Consider the following 22868-nt stretch of genomic DNA (forward strand, 5'->3'; position numbering starts at 1 on the left):
CATAAAGCCAATGACACGGTCCATTGGTCCTTCCTTCGGGAAGTTTTGCTTCGTAAAGGCTTCGATGATCGCTGGGTCACCGGAGTTATGCAGATGGTGTCCAGCGGACATACCGCGATTAACATTAACGGGGAGATTGGTTGCTTCTCTCCCCACCCCTTGTGGATTAGACAAGGTGACCCGTTCTCCCCCTTTCTGTTCAACATGGTGGTCGATGCCCTCGCAGCCATCCTAGACAAAGCCAAAGCCGCAGGCCATATCCATGGCGTGGTCCCTCATCTTGTGGGAGGGGGTTGGGGTCTCCTACAATAAACCGACGACACCATTATGATGGTAGATGGCTCCACAGCCGACATCACAAATCTGAAATTCCTCCTTTTGTGCTTTCAACAGATGTCGAGCCTCATGGTCAACTTCAAAAAGAGCAAAGTAATGATATTGGGCTACTCGCCTGCCGAGCGCCAGAGTATTGCTGACCGCCTGACGCGGTGGCTTTGGCGGATTGCGAAAGGGGAGGGTGGCCTCTGGCTTGACATCATCCGAAACAAATACATTCGGGGCCAACCGCTCGCCTTCTGCCAGCGAACTGGCGGCTCACAATTCTGGCAGTCCATTATACAACTCCTTTCGGCCTTCGCATCGGAACCACAATCTCGGTGAGGTCCCACGCATCAACCCTACTCTGGTTCGACTGGTCGACGGGGGATCGCCCATGCGCTGCAAGATTCCCAGATTTGTTCTCCATTGCGGTGGACCCTAGGATCTCTGTCGAGGTGGCCCTTATTGACTTAGTGTGCCTCGTGTTTCGGAGGCCATTTGGGCCTCTGGAACTTGCCGCCTGGCACGAGCTCCTTGAGAGTATCTCCCTCCAGTCCCGGACGTGGATCAGACATACGGCCGCACCTCCTGGCACCTGGAGACGTCTGGCCACTTGTCCACCAAATCACTCTATTAGGCCACTACATCTCCTGGCCCGGAGCCCCTAGCCCTTGTCTGGGCAATTTGACTCCCACTGAAGATTCGGACCTTCCTTTGGCAATGGATTTGGGGCCGGGTACCTTCAAGGGTGGAGGTACTCAACAGAAACGTCCCTGCGGACAGGATCTGCCCGCTATGCGGGACGGAGGACTTGAATCACACCCTCTTCACATGCGTGTCCGCGCAATTCTTCTGGAGCTGCTTCTGCGAGGTGGTCGGCGGTCATTGGTGCAACACCAACCAATTTCCCCAACCTATTCGAGGAACTCCAAACATCCACCCTGCGTTCCCGCCACATTAGGTGGACAGCTATTGGGGTTCTTGCGTGGACGCTATGGACGGTCCGAAATAGGCTTGTGATTCAACGTGCGCCTCTTCGACGTGCTACTGACGCAATTTTCAAAATGTGTGGCTATTTGCAGCTCTGGCGGCCGCTTAGCCACCCGCAGGATCGGGACGCCATCGACAGCTTCATTGCAGATCTTCGTCCATTGGCCTTCCGCTTGGCTCATCCACTTCCCCCACCACCTCCGAAGCTGGATTAGGCATTGGGTGCCGCTCTGGCCCTTTTGGGGCGCCCCCTTGGCCTCTGCTTCCTTTTTCTTTCGTTTAGGGCTTGTTGAGCTGTGCCCTCAGCAGAACCCTGTTGTGCTATGTTTGTGTGCTACCTGTGTGTGTGGTGTGAACTTATCTGTTGTATCTTTCTGGCTCTGGTGTTTGCTTTATATATAAAGCGGGGTGATGCGAAAAAGCAGGGCGCTGCTGAACGAAGTCAAGCTGTCAGACTCGATATCTTCGTCGTTGTCACGCCAGGTCTTGACAGTCGTCGTCGTTCTCCCGCCACCCCGTCCTGGTCACCGTCGTTGTGCCGTGCATCACTACCATGCATGCACCGTGTCGAGGTCATTGCTCCTCGGCCACCAAGTTTGTGCCGCAATTGCATATCCACTGGCCAGCAGTAGAAGGGTCGAGCAGCTACACACATGCCCGCACCAGGTTAGCCAACGATTACATATTTTTGGTTCATTTTGGGTTCAACGAATTGGGCGCTGATTCGCTAGCGATCTGAGCAAATACGAACCCCGTTCTAAATCGATCCATAGGAATCGGGATCCGAAGGCTGTTTTAGCGAATCTGGTAACTACGTGACAACCGGAGGTCCAAGACGTATGCGGCGTTGGTACCGCCTTTCCCGCGGCGAGTAATCCCCAAAGGCAAAGGAAGGCGTGCACTATCAAGACAAAGGAGAATGGGAGGCAACCGCTCTGTTTTCCACACCAAACCGCAGCATTGAACGATGCACGGGAGCAACGTTCCACTGACAAGCCGCTCGCAGGCCTCCGTGAAGGGAACTTCATCAGACCCACAAGCAGCAGAAATCAAGGGTATCGGCAGCTGACCTCCGCCGCCCTAAGCTGTCAGAGTACACCCGAATGAAGGACGGCCACATCGTACCCTCAGGGGTTGCAAGCCAAACCCCTCTCAGAGGGCATCGGACGCCGTGGTCGGTTCTGGAGAGAGACGTGGCAGCCTACCCTAGGGGCACTAGCTAGGATTGACAACCCCAATCTGACAGGTCCCACCCATAACTATGACGGAATGAATGGCCTTTTTTATCTCCAAATACCAACCGCCCACCATCAAATAGACTATTTGCTCAGTTTTGTTGTCAGGAGATCAACATTCTGAGTAGAATTCTTTTGTGCCCAACAATGGGCCACTAGGCAAATCCCCCCACTAGGAACTATCAGATACCACCATGCTTTACCCATTGGTAGCTCACAAAGAGTCACAAAGAATCTCCTAGAGGGGTAAGCGTCGCTAGGCTCTCACTCCTTCCTATCTCCTCATGCGTGTCTTGTTTTCCAGGAATTCACGGAGCTCCACCCGACCTCCTAGAAAGACAAGCCCTATGAAGGGAGAAGTCCTCGGAGACTAGCAGAACAATTTGAGGGAGAAGGATCTCAGAGCGAACCCCAAGTTGACGTTCCTACCCGAGTAGGAATCTTTGTGACCCTAGCCCCGCCAGAGATATGTAAGGCAGGGCAAGGGCTGGAGTAAAGGATAGAAAAAGAAGTCTTTTGTTGCTAGGCTGACGGTTTTTCCTGTAACTTGACAAGCCGAGAACAAGCCATCCCGTTGCCAGGAGCAAGGCGAGAGTCACGACACAACATCCCGGCACCATCACTAGCGCGAGGACGGTGTCGAAGCTAAATCTGGCAGATCTCGGGTAGGGGGTCCCGAGCTGGTGATCTCCACTACATGGTAACAGGAAGTAGGGAGACACGGTGTTTACCTAGGTTCTGGCCCTCTCAAAAAGGTAAAACCCTACGTCCTGCTTGTACTGTATTTATTGTGGATGGGGTACAAAGTACAGGTTGATCTACCTCAAGACCGTACGAATGAGTCTAAAAGTCTAGCCTCTACGGACTAAACACCTCGGCTTATATAGGGGCCGGCAGGCGGGTACCTTGGGTTACAAGGCTTATATAGGGGCCGGCCGGGGGGTACCTTGGGTTACACATGGTCGATTGCATGTAGAGATAAACATGCCAAATATTTGAATATGCCTTGAAGTGTGCGCTAAGTCGTTGGAAGATTCCATCTGGAGTACACCGAGGGTCATAGCTCGTTCTTCGGTTGTCGGTGGGTCCTTGGCCCGACCCATGAATGGTAGGCCGACGCGGTGAGTACCCCCTAGTCTAGGACACCATCAGTAGCCCCTGAACTGGTCTTCAAGCCGAGGACTTTGAAGTATTCCTCAGGACAGCTTCATCTTCAGGTGTTCGGCTTCGTACGCGAGTTCGATCTTCTGAATTGGCTTCATGTCCGAGGTCTCCTCGAATTTTGAGGTCTCTAAGTTAATTTTTGACATCTTTTACTGCTACCATGTGTAGACCCGAGGATAAACGTCTTCTAGGTAACCGGGGCATTCTTTTAATAAGGCCCTCCTTCAAGCACTCTTTCTGGATCCGAAGACCCCTTTAGCTTAACAGCTAAGGCTTGCCACGTGGGAGTAGTGAGACGGTCGAGTTGCGCCCTGACAACTTCTGTCCAAAAACTGAACCACCACCACTCACTATGGAACCAATAGGTCCCATCAATAGCGATTACTCAGAGTTTATCGCAACTCGGGGACGTTTTTATTGGCACATCCCATTGATAAAGGGATCATGCCCCGGGTTTCCACGATATCATTAACGAAATCCCTTTAATCGCGCACGCACATACCTCACGACGCCTTGGGAACTGGCGGTTTTACTGTGTGGCATAGTGCCCCTTGGTATTTTCACTGGCTTATATAAGGGAATGGATGAATCTAATTCACCGCACGCTTCCTTCTCTGCTCCATCGCCAAAAAACTCCCGAGCTCTAGCGCCCGGAGACTTGCAACACATCTTGCCTTCCTTCCTCTCCACCCATTCCCCCCTGCATCCTCAAGAGATGGCTAGCAAGGGGAAAGGTGCCATTGCCAAGGTCGAGGAATAGGCCGCGAGCAAGAGGGGGCTCTAGATGCCTTCCGTCATCACCATGGGCAACTTCACCGAGCTCTAGAAGAGCGGCTACCTCACGCCACAAGGCGTGGTCAAATGCCGCTCGCCCCTTGTCGGGGACATGATCTGCTCGGCTTCAAGGATCACAATTCCTCGGGAGGGTAAGCAGGTCGTCTTCGTTTCTCACCTCATCTGAGGCCTCGGCTTCCCAATCCACCCCTTTCTTCGGGGCCGTTATTCTTTTATGGGCTCTAGTTCCATCACCTAGAGCCCAATTCCACCCTCCACATACCCACCTACATAACTTTCTACGAGGCCTTCCTCCGTATCGAGCCCCACTTCGGGCTCTGGCTGAAGCTGTTTTGCATCAAACCGCACAACAACGGCCCCAATCTGACGGAGTGCGGAGGTGCCATTATCAGCAAACTCAACAATGTCTCCTAGCCGAGAGGCAAATTCATCGAGACAGTGAAGCTGTGGCAAGAGAATGGTTTTATATGACCGACATGCCACCGGGGGGCCAGGAGTGGGCCCCTGCCTCCTTGGTCGCGCCTATGAGGCTGCACTCTTGGACCGCCAAGGCCCTCGACTGGGGGAACCAGGAGGGGGTGGCAGAACTCCAGAGCCAAGTGAAGGCCATTGTTGATGAGGGCGTCACCCTGGTGGATGTGATCCACATGATGATCCCTCACGGGGTACAACCCCTTCAAGCCCGAGCATCTCCACTATGGAGGTATGTGTCGGGGGCGAGGACTCGATAGTTCGGAACTTCTTCCAAGGGAAGGACCTCGGTGGGATGCTGAAGATCCTCTTCAACACTAAGGACAAAAAGTTCCGGACCGAGGGGGATGACGTTGGCTACTGCATATCACACCCCGCTGCCGAGGTAAATTTCTCTTTCGCCGCTTTGACTTGCTATTTAAGTCTCCATAGCATCCTTTATCTGATGGTCGGCTTTACATGTTTATTTTGCAGGACTGGCACACACGCGCCAAGTCAATTAAATCTCCGACACCTCAACGGGGAGGAGCCCATGAGCTCCATATTGGAGGGGTTGTTGGCCGAGGACCCCTATGAGGTCCCGGTCAAAACGAAGGAGGAGGTCAAGAAGACCATGACTACGAGGTCCCAGCCTCCCGAGGCAGCGCAGCCGACCCTCCTGCTGAGAGTCAGCAAGGTTCGGATTCCGGCTCCAGCTCCGGGGAGCCGGAGGATTCCAGCAGGGTTCATTTTTCCCCAAGTGGGAAGAGGAAGAGGGCAGTATCGAAGGGCACCGAGGTGGTTGCTCCTGTTCGGACCTAAGCGTTCGAGGAGGGCCCAGACCGCCGCGACGGGCGAGTCCTCGGGGCCCGCCGAGCAGATTAGCTTGGACTCTTCCGAGGAGTCACGGCGTATCCGCGAACGCCCTACCGCCCATAGGTAAAGGGCTTAACAATTTTACTTTTGATTGACAAGGCGTTTTTAGGTTATGAAGTCTTCACATTTGTTTTTCTTCCTTTTATAGGGCACAATGTGGCGATGGCGTTCCGAGGCCATCGCTGGCCATAAGTTCCTCTGATACGGTGCCAAATCCTCTCCTCACCCAAATCGGGTTAGGGGAGGTTACATCGCAGCCACATCCCACAGCCTCTGGCACTGGGGAGGAGACTGATATTCCCGTGGCCGAGGTTCAATCCTCGATCGTGGAGAAGAATTGTAAGGACCGGAGGGGAAAAGTTCCCTCTGGTCATGATGACCCGGCGCTCAGCCGCCTGGCCTCCCCGATCCATGTGGTTCTAGAGCCACGGGACCAACAAGGGGCGCCCCTTCCACCGCCAGCCAAGGGCGGGGCGTCGAGGACTACTCGTCAGATGCTCGGCCATGGAGAGGCCGAGTTGTTGGAGCGCCAGCGGGCGATGGAGGTAGCTTTGAATAGTCCTCCATCCTTCCCGACCACCGTGCCATGCTCAGCACAGCCTACAACCAATTTCGGTCCACCAAAGCTAGAATACTTGAGGCATTCCTTGGCCTAGTGAAGGCTTTGAGGTATGTTGTTTACCAAGTTCTTACAATTTATTTTGATGGCTCGAACAATATATTCAGGTATAACCAGTAGCCCTCATGGAGGATGCCGAGGCATCATCCGCAGACAGCATAAAAGAACTTGGATGATTTCGGAATTTTGCTTGAAAGCGTAATTGCAGTAGCCCTCGAGCCTTAAGTCAGTTTACCGAACTGGCTTGAGGGTCGATGTATCTAGATTTGATGTTCTTATTTTCGAACAAACACGAATATGAAGTAGCCCCCAAGACTCGTGTTGGCTCACAAAGGAGTCAACAAAAGGATTGAATCTTTTAATATATTTGGGTATTTTGCTGATCTGCTTGTGCGTAATGTTTGTAGGTTTCCACCTCCCATGCCTCGTCGCCTGGCGCAATCCGAGGAGGAAATTGTTCGTCTCAGGCGGGAGGCGGAGAAGGCAGCAGATACGGAATGCATACATATCACATACTGCTGCTGAAATGGTTCTAAACCTAATTTAGTTTTTCTATTCAAATTGTACAGCGGGCAAAAATAATCTGGCCGAACTGCGAGCCGAGCTCGAAAAGGCTCGGAAGGAGGCTGAGCAGCAAAAAGTCGCGGCGCAAAAAGATGACACCGCACTTGCAGAGGAGCAAAAAAACTAGCCAAGCTGCGCACGCCCGCATCACAAAGGTGGAGGAGAATCTGCTGACGGACGCCAAGGAACGCGACGCGTTGAAGACCTCCAAGGAGAAGGACGCTGCCGAGCTCAAGAAGCTTGCGCAAGAGCGCCAAGAGGCCACCTCCCGGGCAAATGTTGCGAAGGAGGAGCTGCGGCAGGCGACCGAGATAGCTGCCGGTAAGCCGTATTTACTGCAGTGTATCTTCGGCCAACGCTTCTCTGAACTGACCCAAGTTTGACGAATATCAAGCGCCTTCTCGAAACTCTCGCGAAGCGTGGATAATGTGTGACAGTACTTCAGCTCGCGCGAAGATGCAGCCTAGCAGATGCCTTCTAGCTGCAATTCAATGAGACTGCGGGTGCTCCCATCCTCGGCAACTAATTGAAACAGTTGGCGGAGCTTCAGCGAGCGGCCAAACCAGCCATGGAGGACCTCTGCAAGGCCCTGTGGCCGAGCGATCCTCTACCGAGCAGCTTCTTCGGGCTGGTGCACCGCCTTCACGGAGCTGGTGCCCAGGTCAATTGTGGAAGCGTTCGGTGTGCCTTGAAGGTGCACGGCAGACGTTTTCCCTTGGAACCGTCCACCCAACGGCTCCACGGCAAATCTAAGGACAACAGGCTCCGCTTTATCCTTGGTGCCCCTTCTACTCTAAGGCATTTTGATGGCAGTCGGATGCTTTGAGAGCATGCTTCAGCGGAGGTTGCCGTTATTAGCTCTAGGCAACTTGCTAGCCCCTGGCCGAGCTATCTGTGTTTCAAACATACGTAGCTTGATCGCCGAGGTGGTGTACTGTCGAGCCTCCAACAGTTCTTGACTGTACTTTGAGCGCGTGCCCTTATGGCACAAGCAAATTTTAGGCACGCATCGTGACATGTTGCCCTGAGTTTGGAACTTCGAGCTTGATGTTCGATTTCGAAGATCCGGAGATAGTCATCGGTTTATCCGATGAGTAATCCCTTGTGTTTTGATGCTCCACCACCCTATGGAATTTTTAACAAGTTGTGCACCCGAGGAACGTAGGCCTCGGTCATGTAGCGGGGGCAGTGGAGGGTGTATCCCTATTTAGGGCCGTCATCTGCTTGCCCCGAGGAGATGTCCATATTCTGGGCGTGGTTTGATGCACCGCGACCTAATTTTGGACGCTTCATATGGTCTCGGCTGGTTGACACATCACGAGCTTTTGATGCCTCCTCGACGGCTTGTACCTCGGTCGCTAAGACTAGATTTGCTCTTCTGTTCGGAGAGAGCACTTCATGTTGCCATTGACTGTTATGACGCCATTTGGCCCCGGCATCTTAAGCTTTAGATAAGCGTAGTGCGGGACGGCGTGGAAACAAGCGAATGTTGTTCGCCCGAGGAGTGCGTGATAGGCACTCTTGAAAGGAACAATGTCGAAGATTAACTCCTCGCTTCAAAAAAATTCAGGGGTGCCGAAGACTACGTCTAAGGTTATGCTTCCCAAGCCATGTGCTTCCATTCCCGGTATGATACCGTTAAAGGTGGTGCTACTTGGTTTGATCCTCGCCGGGTCGATATGCATTTTACTGTATCGATGTATATCATAGAGACTGCTTCCCCAGTCCATGAGGACTCGGGTTAAATGAAAACCGTCCACTATGGGACCGAGCACCAGCACTGCCGTGCCTCCATGACGGATGCTAGTCCGATGGTTTCTTCGGTCAAAAACAATCGGGATTTCCGATCATGGGTTATATTTTGGCGCACCTGGCTCAACGGTGTAGACCTCGCGTAGTGTGTGCTTCCTCTCATTTTAGTGACGTGTGTAACATATATCATGTTTACGTCCTCTATTGTGGCGCTTGTTATTCTTGTTTCGCCGAGGCTTCTCGTTCCCATCGCGTGCTGCGGAGGTGCTTGGGTATCCACCGTGGTTACTCTTCCGAGCTAGCCACTTGTCTTCGCCTACGCATCTTCGCCTACATAGAATCAAGGCATTAAGTGTGAGGGCCGCCGTAGACCGAGGCTTTTCCTGTCCGAGCTCTCTAGCGAGCCATTCATTGCGGGTGTTGTGCTTAAAAGCGGTGATTGCCTCGTCGGCCGGGCAGTCCACTATCTGATTTTTCTTTGTCAAGAACCGATTCCAGAATTTTCTGGCCGACTCCTCTGGCTTCTATGTGATATGGCCGAGGTCATCGGCATCCAGGGGTCGGGCGTAAGTGCCCTGGAAATTTGCTTAGTAAGCATCCTCAAGGTCCCCCCAGTTGCCGATGAATTTTTAGGCAGGCTATTAAGCCAATGCCAAGCCGATCCCTTGAGTTTCAAGGGTAGTTACTTTATGGCGTGGAGATCATCGCCTCAGGCCCTGTGGATATTCATGAGGAAATCCTCGATCCACATAGCGGGGTCCGTAGTTCCATCATACTACTCAATGTTATGGGTTTAAACCCTAAAGAAAACTGGTGCCACATAACCTCATCGGTAAAGCACATAGGGTGGACAGCTCCTTGGACCCTGGCTGTAGCATGACACGCATCGGACCCGGTAACGTGTCGGTCACGCGTGTAGTTTCGTACGTCACCATGCTTGGTGAGCCAAGCCAGATAGCCCGCCTGTCCAGCAGGCTGGCGTTCCCTGGATTTGTAAATTGATCAAGATGGAGGCTCTGTCCTTAATGGTGGCCTCTCCCGTAGATTGTTTTTCTTGGGGGGCTGAGCTGGATTTACTCCTCCTCGGCACCCGGTTGTCTCGAAGACTTCCTCATTCCTGCCGGTAGGCCAATCTCGGCCGCGAGGAGGGCGATCGGGCACTTCGGCCCAGTCACGCTTTGGTAGCACGCTGCCATCGGCCTCCCCATCGAGCTCCGACAACAGGTTCCTTTGGGGGTATAACCAATTAGCGACGGCATGTCTATCCTCGAGTTCTTGTTCGACCCTCAGGAGCTCAATCCATCGATCATTGAGCTGATCCTGATCGGTTCTGAGTTGCTGGGATTTTTTCTTGTAGCTCTTGGGTGTGCTGGTCAGGCGCTTGCGGAGTGTCTCTGGCCGAGGCTCCTTGAAGGGCTCCTCGTAAGCATCATATTCCTCGGGACCGAGGCTTATGTCGTCTTCCTCCTCGGGAAGATAGGCGGCGGCGGCGGCTGGGTCAACGTCGTCTCCCTTGATAGCGTCGTCGTTGTGGTTGTTCGCGCCGAGGTCACCGCCGGCATGCGGGTCATTGTTGCAGTCATGAGCGGTGCCGCCGTTGGTCTTGTCACCACCACTTGTGCCCCCGTTACTTGCGTCGCTGTTGCCTATGCCACCATTACGGCGGCCTCATCAGCGGCATTTGGGTGGTTTACCGCTTCCTCCCCCATCTTTAAGGGTGTCCACCATGTAAACATCATAGGTAGAGGTAGCCGACCATGCACCGGTGACTGCCTCCTCGGAGGTGCTTGCTAAAACATCAGTCAAGTCCTCGACGGTTGCGACTAGGTGGGTAGAGGGTGGGCCGAAAATTCCGACCTCTCCAACCTTCTCCCAGATCCGATCGTAGATCGAGGCATGATCGTCTAAGAGTAAGGTTCTAAATCCGATCTAACATCTCGTTCAGAAGGGTGATGTCGGCCTCGCCCATCTAACGGTAGGCGGGGATCAACTGAAGTTCGCCAGAGGTGCCACTGGATGCGGCCTCGGCAGTTGCGTCGGTAAGATCTGACGTCTGACTCGACGGGGTAGTACTCGGATGCGAGCTCGAGGCTAGACCCGAGGTTTGGGCGGCTCCAAGGCCCTGCTCCGAGATTGAATCTGGTGCTAGGACGATGGCGTCGGTGAGATCTCCAGTCTGGTCCGACACCCAGCCCGAAAAGGTTAGCTCGCCACGGGAGTCACGGCATACTCTAGACTGCGAAACCTGATGGTCTAGCCTGGGGCGAGATTCTCGACCTAGCCGAGGTGGCAGTTGAGTCGGCGTGCAACACAATGTTGCCGAAGGCAAAAGGTTGTCCGGGGAAGGTCTTCCCGCAGCCAATGTTGTCGTCATCCGAAGATGAGCCATCGCGCCTTTGTGACCACACAGCGGAACCTGCATAGGCCAGCCATGTCGGAGCTAAATACGGCAGATCTCGAGTAGGGGTCCCGAGCTGGTGATCTCGGCTAGATGGTAACAGGAAGTAGGAGACACGGTGTTTACCCAGGTTCGGGCCCTCTCGAAGAGGTAAAACCCTACGTCCTGCTTGTATTGTATTGATTGTGGATGGGGTATAAAGTACACGTTGATCTACCTCAAGATCGTATGAATGAGTCTAAAAGTCTTGCCTCTAAGGACTAAACCCCTTGACTTATATAGGGGCCGGGGGTACCTAGGGTTACACATGGTCGGTTGCATCTAGAGATAAACATGCCGAATATTTGAATATGCCTTGAAGTGTGTGCCAAGTCTTCGGAAGATTCAATCTTGAGTACGCCGAGGGTCATGGCCCATTTTTCGGTTGTCGGTGGGCCTCGGCCCGGCCCATGAATGGTAGGTCGACGTTGTGAGTACCCCCTAATCCAGGACACCATCAGACGGGGCTCCGAGTGCCCAGCACAGTCCACAGCCCCACTCGCGAGCCTGAACAGCAGGAGCACCACAGCTCCACAAGCAACAATCTGCCACCTGCGTCCACCAGGCCGTGCTAGGTTAGGTATGTTGGCTAACAAGAGGGGGGAGAGCTACTGCTTGCTACCAAGAGCATGGAGTGAAGCCAAGTCGCTGCAAACACACCACCCAAGCGCAGCCACCGTGAGCACCAGCGCGCAGCCGAGATCCATGTAGGGAGGCGCCCAAGAGCGGATGACAGGGGAGGAGAGTTCAACAAACAGCCATTGGCAACCGGCATGTTGTACACTAGGACGTATGTGAAATTTACAAAAAGACTGAAGAGCCATATTTTTCTTCTACTATCATTAGTGAGTGATGATAGCTGGACTTGCTCCAAGTGCCCATGATAAAGCAAGAGGTGGAAAACCAAAAAAAATTGTGGGGGTTGAGGGGTGGGGGGTGAAGGCTGGCACACACCTAACATTACATTTCCCTGTTCTACAAAACTGAACAGATGAAAAACAATTGAATCAACCTGGGATACCAGCAGATTTCAAAGGAGCCCATTATTACTTTATAAATGTGGAAATTTTCCAGCAGAAAATAATTAAAACTGATCTGTAGGACTGCAGCACAAGATAGAATTCTTTGAAAGAATCTTGCTGTTAACAACAGATTACCGTTCTTCATAGTTTCGAACAGGATGTCACAGTAATATCTGAATGGTGAGATCCTCAATACTCGGCACATATAGTCTGCAAGATGGTATGGGTATAACTGCAAAACATTATGTATGAAGTGAGATATTTGAGCTTTTCAGGTGAACTATTTACCATAGGAGAGCCATTCTTTGTAACAAGCTGGGTTGGGTTAGACTGGTTTCTGTTACATTAACAAAAATGACAGTTCCATGCAAGATGTAATTCCAAGTGTTGTTTCATATTTTCAAGATAAGAGAATGTTGAATCATACCATATACCCAACAACCATCAGAACACATCAACAAAAGAGCAACATGAGCTTGCAGAAGCAATTACAGAAAAATAATAGAAACTGTAACTGGCAAGATACAGTATGAAAACAAGGTATCTAAAATCAAAGAGTAAATTCCACATTTTACCCGTTTGATGTTTACCTCATTTAAAGTTCTCTGCCACATTTTACCCCAAAGTTGTTACATTGTGTCAAGTTCAACCCAGTATAATAATTTGCGACAATTTGGAGAGGCTAGGTCCACTTGTCAGGCTGACATGGCTGGTGACTAGCATTCCAACTAGGAAGCGTAAACCAGTTGGGAGTGTACTACCTACCCAAACAACCTGACCGCCTTACCGGCAAACCCGCCCATGTGGAGTAACCAGCGAGTGCTGCCGGCGAGCTTTATCGCGCGTTGCCGCTCCTCCTTGCCGCTGTTTGCTCATCTCTAGCCTACCATGTAGTCGCACAGAGTGAATCTGGCTTGACCACACCACCAAACAGGTGCAGTCTACTGGGCTAAGGTGGGTCTGCGGATTGTGCTGGTGGGCAAGAAAGCAGGTCTGGTCGTGCGGATAGGGAAGACGCACCGAGCTGGTTTGCGCTTTGGAGTTCGGATCCAATTCACTAGCCATGTCATCCAAACATGTGGACCTAACTGGTCAAAATCAGAGAAAATTCATTAAATTGGAAAAACTTGACACGACATAACAGCTACGGGTCAAGTGTGGCAGCAAAATCCAAATGGGGTAAACACCGTCATATTCCTCAAAAGTTCAAAAAAAAACTTTACTGTCCTAATTTTGGTCACAAACTTAATAGTGTACGCAGGACAGGTCAAGGTGACACCTGGGATAATCTCACTTGCCCAGGGGCCGATGTATCACATTCTATGTGTGGGTCTCTTGGAATTTTGCAAAACATCCCACTGAACCTAGCCATAGCATTTTCTTCCTCCACTCTGTTCACCTTTGTGTTACATTCTTGTGATTTGTCTTCTCTGACAAAGTGAACATGGAGACAAACAGGCTGGCCTGAGAGATAGAGAACATTCTGCTGCTGCGGCCAAGAATAGATTGCTTTGTTCTCCCAAAAAGATAACATATTTATGGGGACATGTTGATAGGCACGCACGACGCAGTGCAATGCACGTGATTAGGTGCTGCCCTTGTTCGGCATGATCTCGTGTATTTTTCCAACCTTTCGCGTCACACTGTTAGACTTGGTGTGAGAAAAGGCATCAAATGAAGTTGGTGATGCATGCGTCTCGCAGTTGATGAACAAAAGGGCAGCCACCTTTGACGATTGTCCACCACCATCAGTACTAAACCGGTAAACCGTCTGGGGAAGATTGACGGTGCAGAAGATGAGAAGTTAGAGAAAAGGTGCAGCGATCAGGAGGGGGCGGTAGGGAAAAAAGATAAGTGTGGCATGTCCAGCGGGTGGTGATTTTAAATTTCAGGAGGCCTGAGGCCTGAGCGTGGCACTTGACACTCAGGGTGGCACCTAATTGATCAGGACTGCACCCAATGATCAAGTTATGGGACCGAAATGAAGACTTGTGAAGTTCTGTGACTTGGTTGCACCCAGCACAAAAGATGTTGTATTCGCACTGTATTTTACTCATAACAGGTTAAAAAAAGGGTATAGTAATGCGCTAGTGAATGTTTATCAAGAGAGGATTGAAATTTTCCCTCAACAAGTGCCCAACCTTATGCAAAAAAATTATTCTAAAATGTTATCAGGAAAATGGGAGGTATTAGAAACGTACTGCAAGATTGCGCCGGAGATAGCGCATCATTTCTTCATAGTATTCCCCTTCCCTGTAAACTCGACGGGCAAAGCAGGTATTCCATTGTAATCGTTTTCGGATGCAATAATCCACAATCCTGCCACAAAAATTAACAACACAAGATTACTCCTGAAAATTTAACTCTATGTCAAGAACGGGAATCAAGATACGAAGTACTACAAGGGAGTTCTTTGGGAAGGCCTCTTATGAAGGAACCTACAATGATATTTGTAAGACACGAAGTATTGGTACAAAGGTACCTTATTAGAACACCAACCCTTAACTAGAAGGCTCCCTCCTTTACACCCACTCCACAAACATCAATATTTTTGTGTGCCAAGTCATGAAGAATGGATTGCACTCCAGCCTACAAAACCAGCGTACCTCCGCTGACCATGAAGAGTTGTTTGATTTGTCTTTGTTGTTGCAGGATTGTCATCTCTCGGATGCACCACCACAACAGCGTATACCTGAGGTAACGCAGGTTCTGAACCCGTCACACCCGCCTGACGAGAACAGCCACAAGCGCCCCTGGATGCCGAAAATGGAGTTCCCCAGATTTGAGGGAGAAGGGTTTCGTATTTGGTCACGCATATTTCTTTTGTACCAAATTCCAGAGGCGCTCAAATTGATGTCTGCATCTCTGCACTTGCATGGTAATGCAGCACAATGGTTTCAGGCGTCCCCTCAGTTCGGTGCTGCTATTTTACAGAAATTTTATATGAATGTGCACAGAACTTGTATGCGAGATTTGCTTGTGCTGAAGCAACAGGGATCAGTGGGGTATTGTAGTCAGTTTAACCAATCCAGGTTAGACTGTATGAGGGTGTAGTTAGTGAGACTATGTTAGTCACTCATTTCATTCTGGACCTGAAAGAAGAAATTAGACATGCAGTTGAGCTCCAGTGCAGTGGAGCGAAGGAGGAGGCTCGGCTGCTGTTGTATTTATAGGAGGAGGGTTAGGCGCGGCTGTGAGTGTTTGTGTTTTGCACGAAAGTCATGACGACGTATTGCTGGGCTATTGAAATCAATCATGCATGAGTCACAATCGGACACGGCTGATAAGGAAGACCAGATCTTTGAATTTTTCCGGTACTTATCGTGACGGACGAAAATATTGGAACAGGAAACAGATATAAAGAATATGTTCCCTTCTTTGACACAAAGGTACGTGAGACCAGTAGGTTTGTGCATACCACTTGAGGTTGCGTCCTGGGTTCAAATCCTAGAGACAGGCATTTATTTTTCTAAGCCGGATTGCCGCCACACTGGCAAGCTGACGCAGAGACCCAACGTGGCCCATTAACAAAGTGCGCAAGCAGCGCAGCATGGAGGGGTTGGCCCATGTTTTTCTAAACCGCTATTGTCGCTGCACTAGCGGACAGGCCGACGCAAAGGGCCAACATGGCCCATTAACAAAGTGCGCAAGCCAGCGAGCAGAGCAGCGTGGAGGAGGCGGGCAGCCGGCCCAAGGGCAGTGTGCGATGTTGAAGTGTATATGTAGATTGCCTAGCCCTTTCCATCAGTTCGGACTTTTGGTTGCGTTGACTAGTGCATGAAGCTTAACATGGTATCAGGGCTTAAGGTCTTGAGTTCAAGTCCTGGCTTTCGTAATTTATCCAAAAACTGCTGCTGCCTCCCTCTGTGATCACGTATAGGCCTCTTGAGCTATACCTCTGAGTCTATTCACGTGTTGACTTTCGCGCGTCACACGTGAGAGAGGGTGTTGAAGAGTACATGTAGATTGCCTAGCCCTTTCTATCAATACAACATGGAGCAGTAGAAGCAGTTTTCAAGAAAAACGGTCAGAAAAAATCGTCAAAACATGAAACGATGGAGGTGAGGTGGGAGATGGAATGCCAAGGAACAAAAGAAACATAAGATAGCACTCTACATATTCTTGCATGATCTTATAACAATAAAATGACAAATAAATCATGGCGATGCATATAACATATTTATGCCCCATTACAATACATGGACAATATGTTTTTCCTTTATCTCTCCGGCGCAACATAACTCTTATGGGCCAAAGATACAGGGGCAGTCCAAGCCAAAAAGGGAGGAAGAGAAAAAAGTAAAGGCATGTCTCATCCTATTACTCATTGCCTAGTCCACATGATCTTTTATGATTACAAATAAATTTTGTCGCGATGTAGTACAAAGCAATTGTCTTAGTATTGTGGGTACCGCGTATGCTAGATTTTCAACGCAGATGGTGAGGTAATAGAGCTTTCATTTTCCAAAAAGAATGAATATGTACGCTAGAACCTCGTCTTTCTTCGACATTTTGATGAACTTATGAGTTTTTCCCGGAACGCGCATGAGAATTGCGCGTTCATAAATTAAGAGAGAAAGCAAGTTTAAGAATTACAAGAGGCCGGCCCTTAGGCTAGCCGAAACCCTTGTCCACCATCCACCACACACACCTAAGACAGACTACTCTCAGTCGCCCACAGCTTCACGAATTACCCGCCTCTTCTGCTGCACAAACTACCACACTTTCCACTCATCAGCGATGTGAGCCGTTATTCCACTAGTGGTCAAGGAGATTTTGTCAAAAACACTCCTGTTCCTTTCCTTCCAGATGGAGTTCAGCACTAGGATGATGTAAGAGTTCAGCTCCTTCCTTGCCGCCGCCGTGGTGTTACTAGTCGTTGTCCACCAGTCCACCACCACGTCCTGCTGGGATGGGTTGAAGCTTTCCCAGCCCTTAACCCTCAACGCCTCGAACCACACCGTGCGCGCCAGAGAGTATTGCACAAGCAAATGATCAAGAGTTTCAGGCTCTTGCAGACACATCGGGCAGCTCGGCTGGTGTGGTAGGCCCCTTGCGGCAAGGCGATCAGAGGTCCAGCCCCGTTCTTGACGACCAACCACGCGAAGAACTTCAATTGCGGTTGCGCCCAAGAGTTCCAAACTTCATTTGCTACAGGCATCTCAGTTAAGCCAAAGAAGAAAGCACGGTAGGCAGTCCTTGCCGAGTAGCACCCAAATTCCTCCAGATCCATCTGAATGTGTCTGGCTCGCCGTTCATGTGTTCGGCCTCCCTCTGCACGCTACCCCACGACCTGCAGAATTAATGATCATGGCAATTGTAAATTGCCCCACAAGCCATTGATCATCACCCTCATGGGTGCCGACATCGAAGAGATCCAATATCTCCACCTCACACCAAAACCGCTGCGGTCGAGCACCTCCAGCAAGCGAGTCGAATGCCTTTGCCACGTCCAGTTTGAGAAACAACGACGGCACCTGCTTACTGTGTAAAACCTTAACCGTCTGATGGACCAAGGCGAAGTTGTCCTGAATACTTCTTCCTGAAGTAAATGCACTCTGATTGCGCCCCGCTAGACTGCCCAACTTTTTTGCAAGAAGGCCCGCAAGAATCTTTGCGATGATCTTTGCAAAACTATGAAGAAGGCTTATGGGCCGGTAATCGCCAATGTCCACCGCATCCTCCTTCTTTGGTAGCAGGATGATTAGGGCTTCGTTAAGCAATTCAAAGCTGCGGTTATCCCCATGAAAGAACTGTTGCACTGCGGCCAGCATCTCCGCCTTGATGATATCCCACATTACTTGGTAAAATTGTGTCGTAAACCCATCTGGCCCAGGGGCCTTGTCGGCTGGCAACGATTTGATGGCCTTCCAAACCTCCTTCGCCGTGACAGGTTTGTCAAGCTCCGCGAGCTCCTCGTGAGATAGATCCAACTCCGCCAAGTTAACCGTGTGCTCCCTCTCGGCCGTGCTTCCCAACAGCTGCACGAAGTGGCTGAAGGCGAGCTCTTGCATGCCCTCTTGATCGATGCATTGTACCACCCCCTTCCTCAACTTAAACTGATGTTACGCCGCTGACGCTTTGCCGCATTTGCATGAAAGAACGTTGTATTCTCATCCCACTCGAAAAGGTAAGTGATACGCGAATTCTGACACGCAATGGTTCACTGCAGGAGGCCAGACCCAGGCATTTCCGCTTGAGATCTGCCCGGAGCCATCTTTTGCTGGGTATTGAGCGCTCTGTCACCTTGAGATTCATATTAACAATTAAGATCTACTAACATCAACGGGTTGTGGATCTAGGAAATTAATCATGTTGCATACTTGTGGGATTGAGTTAATTCTATTTTTCCTACTTATACACATTCTAGCACGTGCGCATGTTATTAGACTTACTTGGAAACAAATCTAGCACATGGATTTCACTTCCTTTTGCATATACTCTCTCCGTTCCTTTATATAAGGTGTATTTGTTTTTTCAAAAGTCAAACGAGTGCATGTTTGACTAAGTTTTTAGAAAAAATATATCAATATCCACAATATGAAATTTATATATTTGATGCATCATGAAAAGTAGTTTCACATTTTATCTATTAGGTATTGCAGATATTGTTGTTTTATTCTATAATCTTGGTCAAACATTGAAATGGTTGACTTGCACAGAAATCAATCCACCTTATATTCTGGAACAGAGCGACAACAGACCTCTACATACAGAACATAACAGTTGCATTGGTGTCATGGCTAGCTCGTTCTACAAACAATTGGTTGGTCCTAGGTTCAAATCACAAGAAACTATATTAGAGTTACATGTTGTATGCTCTTTAAAGAAACCGAATATCATGTGCTTCACAGGCTTCGGGGGAACTTGACAGGCTTGGTTCACTTTCACCCAATCTACCTATACCAAACAAAAAGCTTTCACAAGCTTATGCGAGAGGTAACAAGAGAGTCCATCTTTCACCTATGATGTACTCTAAACCCAAGCCCTGCAATGTTCCACACCAAACTGAGACCATCACATGCCACTCCGAAGCCTCCTACCTGAATGCAGCTAGTAAGGATGAGAGCTAGGGAAGTGCCAGGTATATAGCTGAACCTGTGTCGAATTGTCTCTACTGATTAATTGTAGTCGCTTTTTGAACTCAAAAGCAACCACCACGGATTGCAGGTTGCAGCAGAGCGAAACCATGGAGAGTTAAGAGAGGAAGTTGTGTTCGGTACGGATCCTGCTCTCAGATTCTGTACGGGAGTCAAGGGAGCAGAGCCGAATGCCCGGGCTCCGAGAAAATACGATCCGGGGATCGGCAAGGAGCGGAGCAGAAAATACACTAGCGCGGAGAAGCGACCAACAGGTCGATTCTATTTTTGTGGAATCCAAAAGGCACAGAGAAGTTAAGAGATATTACCCACCATTGCCATTACTAACCCCTAAAATCTCATACCGCTTTGCTTAATCTGTTCCATCTTCTCTCTCTCTCGTACGAGGAACAGAGAGAGGCGACCGGCGGCAGCCACGGCCGTCACCGGAGACCGATGAAGGCGACCTGCTACACCGCTGACTCGCTTCTTTCATTTATCCTGTTAAGGTATGGTTCCCATCCCCAAACCCTAGGTTGTATATTGGTTCATGTTCACCTGTCCGCATTGCTTGTATCAAGATTTTCCCATCCCCTCTCTAATTCCAACACGACATGTGCCACGATTGATTGAGGAACTCGGTTTCATAGAAAATCATGTATATTCAAGATAGATTTCAGATTGGCTGTAGATAACTAGTACGAAGTGCAGATGTACGCCTCTCACTAGCTGATTACTGAATGTGAGTGTGTTCTGTTCCTTTTATATATATGCTGCCAATGAGTCGCTTCCCTAAATAATAGATTAGACGTACTATCAGATTTCTTAGTAGTAGTACTAGCTAATTTATTTATTGTGAGGTACTTATACCTTCATATATATTAGTAATAATATTAGAAGACTTGTTCCGTGCATATCTCCAACTTCATTTAATTTTTATCAGCAGCTGGTACCGTTGCTTACGTGGATTTATGCCGAACACAGTAGCAATGGAAGCAACTGCTGAGTGGAATGAAGAACACACTCGCTTGGTTTGTGAGTTGTTCAAGGAACAAGCTGAGGCTGGAAATCGCCCAAATACACATATGAAAAATACTGGGTATATGACAGTGATTGATAAATTCTACCAGAAGACTGGAATACAGTACAACAAAAGACAGTTTAAGAACAAATGGGATAAAACTAAAAAGTGCGTACTACATTTGGAAGAGTTTGAAAAAGGAGACAGGTATGGGCTGGGATTCTGTGAAGCAAACGGTTACAGCTTCTGCGGAGCGTTGGAAAAATCTTTAAAAAGTGAGGTACTAGTCGTTTTTTATTTTCTGCACATACAAAACATGCTTCACCATCCGTGGATGTCTAACGTTTAGTACTTGGTGTTGACAGAAATACCAAGGTTGTGGTAGGTTTCAGAAGGCTGGACTTCAAAATGAGGACCTTTTGGCCAAGATCTTTGAAGACTTGCGCAACACTGGTGAAGACCATTGGTCTCCTGCTAATGGTAGCTTGCCTCAAAGTCCTCAGAATGTTGATGCTGAAGACCAAAGAGATGAGAACAACGACAGAAAGTGAGGACGAAGATGAGTCGCCAATTATTAATAATCTCTACTCTTATAAAAAACCGAGTTGGTGATGATGGTGTGCCTGCCATCTTGCAATATAGACCGTCCGATCTATATCTGACGGATAGAAAGCAAACTATGGCAATTTTGCAAAAAGATACCCGCACCTCTCTCCACATTTGCAGATAAGGCATTCCCTCGTTCATCCTTATCTCCCACAACCTCATTGTTGAGCAATTAAAAAAGGAAGCCTCTGGAACAATTTGGCATGGTGGCCGCTGCCGGCGTCGTCCATCCCCATGCCTCCGCTCAGTCCAACCACCAATCACCACCACGCCCTACTCCTCCTCACCTTATCTCTCCTCTTTCTCAAGATATCATTAGTTTTTACACATGGGATTACTCCCGCATGGGTCAATCACAACAGGTGTTTTATAAAAAAATGCATCTTGATGTTCCGTGCAATGCGCGGGCATCTTGCTAGTAAAGGAAAAAGAGCAGGTGGTCCTATAGACGGAAAAGGAAAAAAGTCAAGGAGTGGTTATGTGATCATGCAAGACCATTTGAACAAAATTGTTGAGCTGAGCAAGAAGTCGCAAGCAGCCATTGAATCCATTGCTCAGAAGAGGGAGGATGCCTAAGTTTGTACCATCAAAGATGCCATGACTCTGGTTACAGAATGTGGTGGTGTCATTGGCACTAATGAGCGCTTCATTGCTTTTGAAATTTTTGTAAAGGAGCAAAGAGAAATGTTTATGACCATACCTGATGCTCGTGCACGATTTGACTGGCTTAAAAGGAAATATAATGCCAAGTATGGCAAATAGATTATAATATTTTGGTTGTAATTGTTAAGGCATTCCTATAAGTAATATGCCTTCAACACTCCTATCTTTCAAGTTCCATTTAGTAATTTATTTGGCTTGTAAGACCCTGTCCGGTTTGTCACAAATTATCTATATGAATACAGTCATTTGAATCTTATTCCTATTTATGTATGTCATTATTGCCATCGACTCGTTTCTCATTGTGAATTGTCTCATGTATGTTATATGCATAGATGTCCTCAAGCGAAAGTGATAGTGGAGGGAGTAATTACTCAAATGAAGAGCATGACTGGTAGAACCAAGGATCCTACCGGACCTGCTCCGTAGGTTGTAGGGGAAGGATGGAGTGGGGCGAGGCGATGAGCGGGCGCGCCGGCGGCTGGGCGCCGTCACGTAGGAGGAAGATGGCGGCGGCTAGGGTTCCGGCTACTCTGGGAGCCGGGCAATAGGGATAATTATATTCTTATTGCTTGATTCCAAAAAGAGTCTTACAGCTTATATTTATAACCTAGATAACTTGCATAAGAATTAACCTAAGATAACTTGCATAAGAATTAACCTAAGATAACTTGCATAAGAATTAACCTAAGATAACTTGTGGGCTAAGATTGCCCGGTGGGCCTAGCTAAACCGGCCATAACACTTCTCCCCGCCTGCACAAACAGCTCGTCCTCGAGCTGTAAGGTGGGGAAGCGCTTGCGGAATCCTCAAGGCGATCAACCAGCGTCAAACACCTTCTCGACAGCTGGGGCGGCCAGGTCGGCGGCGACGGCGTCCTCCGGAATGTAGTCTGCAACCTCCAGGTAGAAGAGTCGCGGGCAGGCGTGGCCGGGCGTGTAGGGCTCGTCGCAGTTGAAGCACAACCCTTGGCGGCGACGCTCGAGTAGCTCGGCCGAGGTGAGCCAGCGGAACGGGCGCGCCGCGGTCGCGGCGAGGGGTGCCGCGGAAGCCTGAACAGGCCGACACGAAGCGGGATCTGGCCAGGGTAGCGACCCAGTGGACCGGGACGGTGACTCCTGCTGGACGGCCACCGCGCGGCGCTCGAACGCACGGGCGTAGTACATGGCCGTCTGGATATCCTGGGGTCCCTGAAGCTCCACGTCCACGCGGATGTGATCCGGAAGTCCACCGACAAAGAGGTCGGCCCGCTGCTGCGCCGTCACGCCCGACGCGTGGCA

The 22868-nt window shown here is 49.7% G+C and overlaps 1 protein-coding gene across 3 annotated transcripts in view; it reads right to left on the reverse strand.

The window, feature by feature from the left end:
* Nucleotides 1-22868, reverse strand: part of LOC123078303 (protein FAM91A1) — a 47132-nt gene that overhangs the window by 20426 nt on the left and 3838 nt on the right. Inside the window, exons 1-3 of one of the 3 annotated variants that reach the window (XM_044500764.1) lie at nt 14829-14849; nt 14424-14541; nt 12358-12454 (exon numbers count right to left, since the gene is read on the reverse strand). In XM_044500764.1, coding sequence (XP_044356699.1) covers nt 12358-12454; nt 14424-14453 — 127 coding nt within the window. In that variant the 5' untranslated portion in view covers nt 14454-14541; nt 14829-14849. The other 2 variants (XM_044500762.1, XM_044500761.1) reach the window with 2 other exon arrangements.

Source organism: Triticum aestivum, chromosome 3D (assembly GCF_018294505.1).
Source record: "Triticum aestivum cultivar Chinese Spring chromosome 3D, IWGSC CS RefSeq v2.1, whole genome shotgun sequence".
Taxonomy (NCBI): Eukaryota; Viridiplantae; Streptophyta; class Magnoliopsida; order Poales; family Poaceae; genus Triticum; species Triticum aestivum.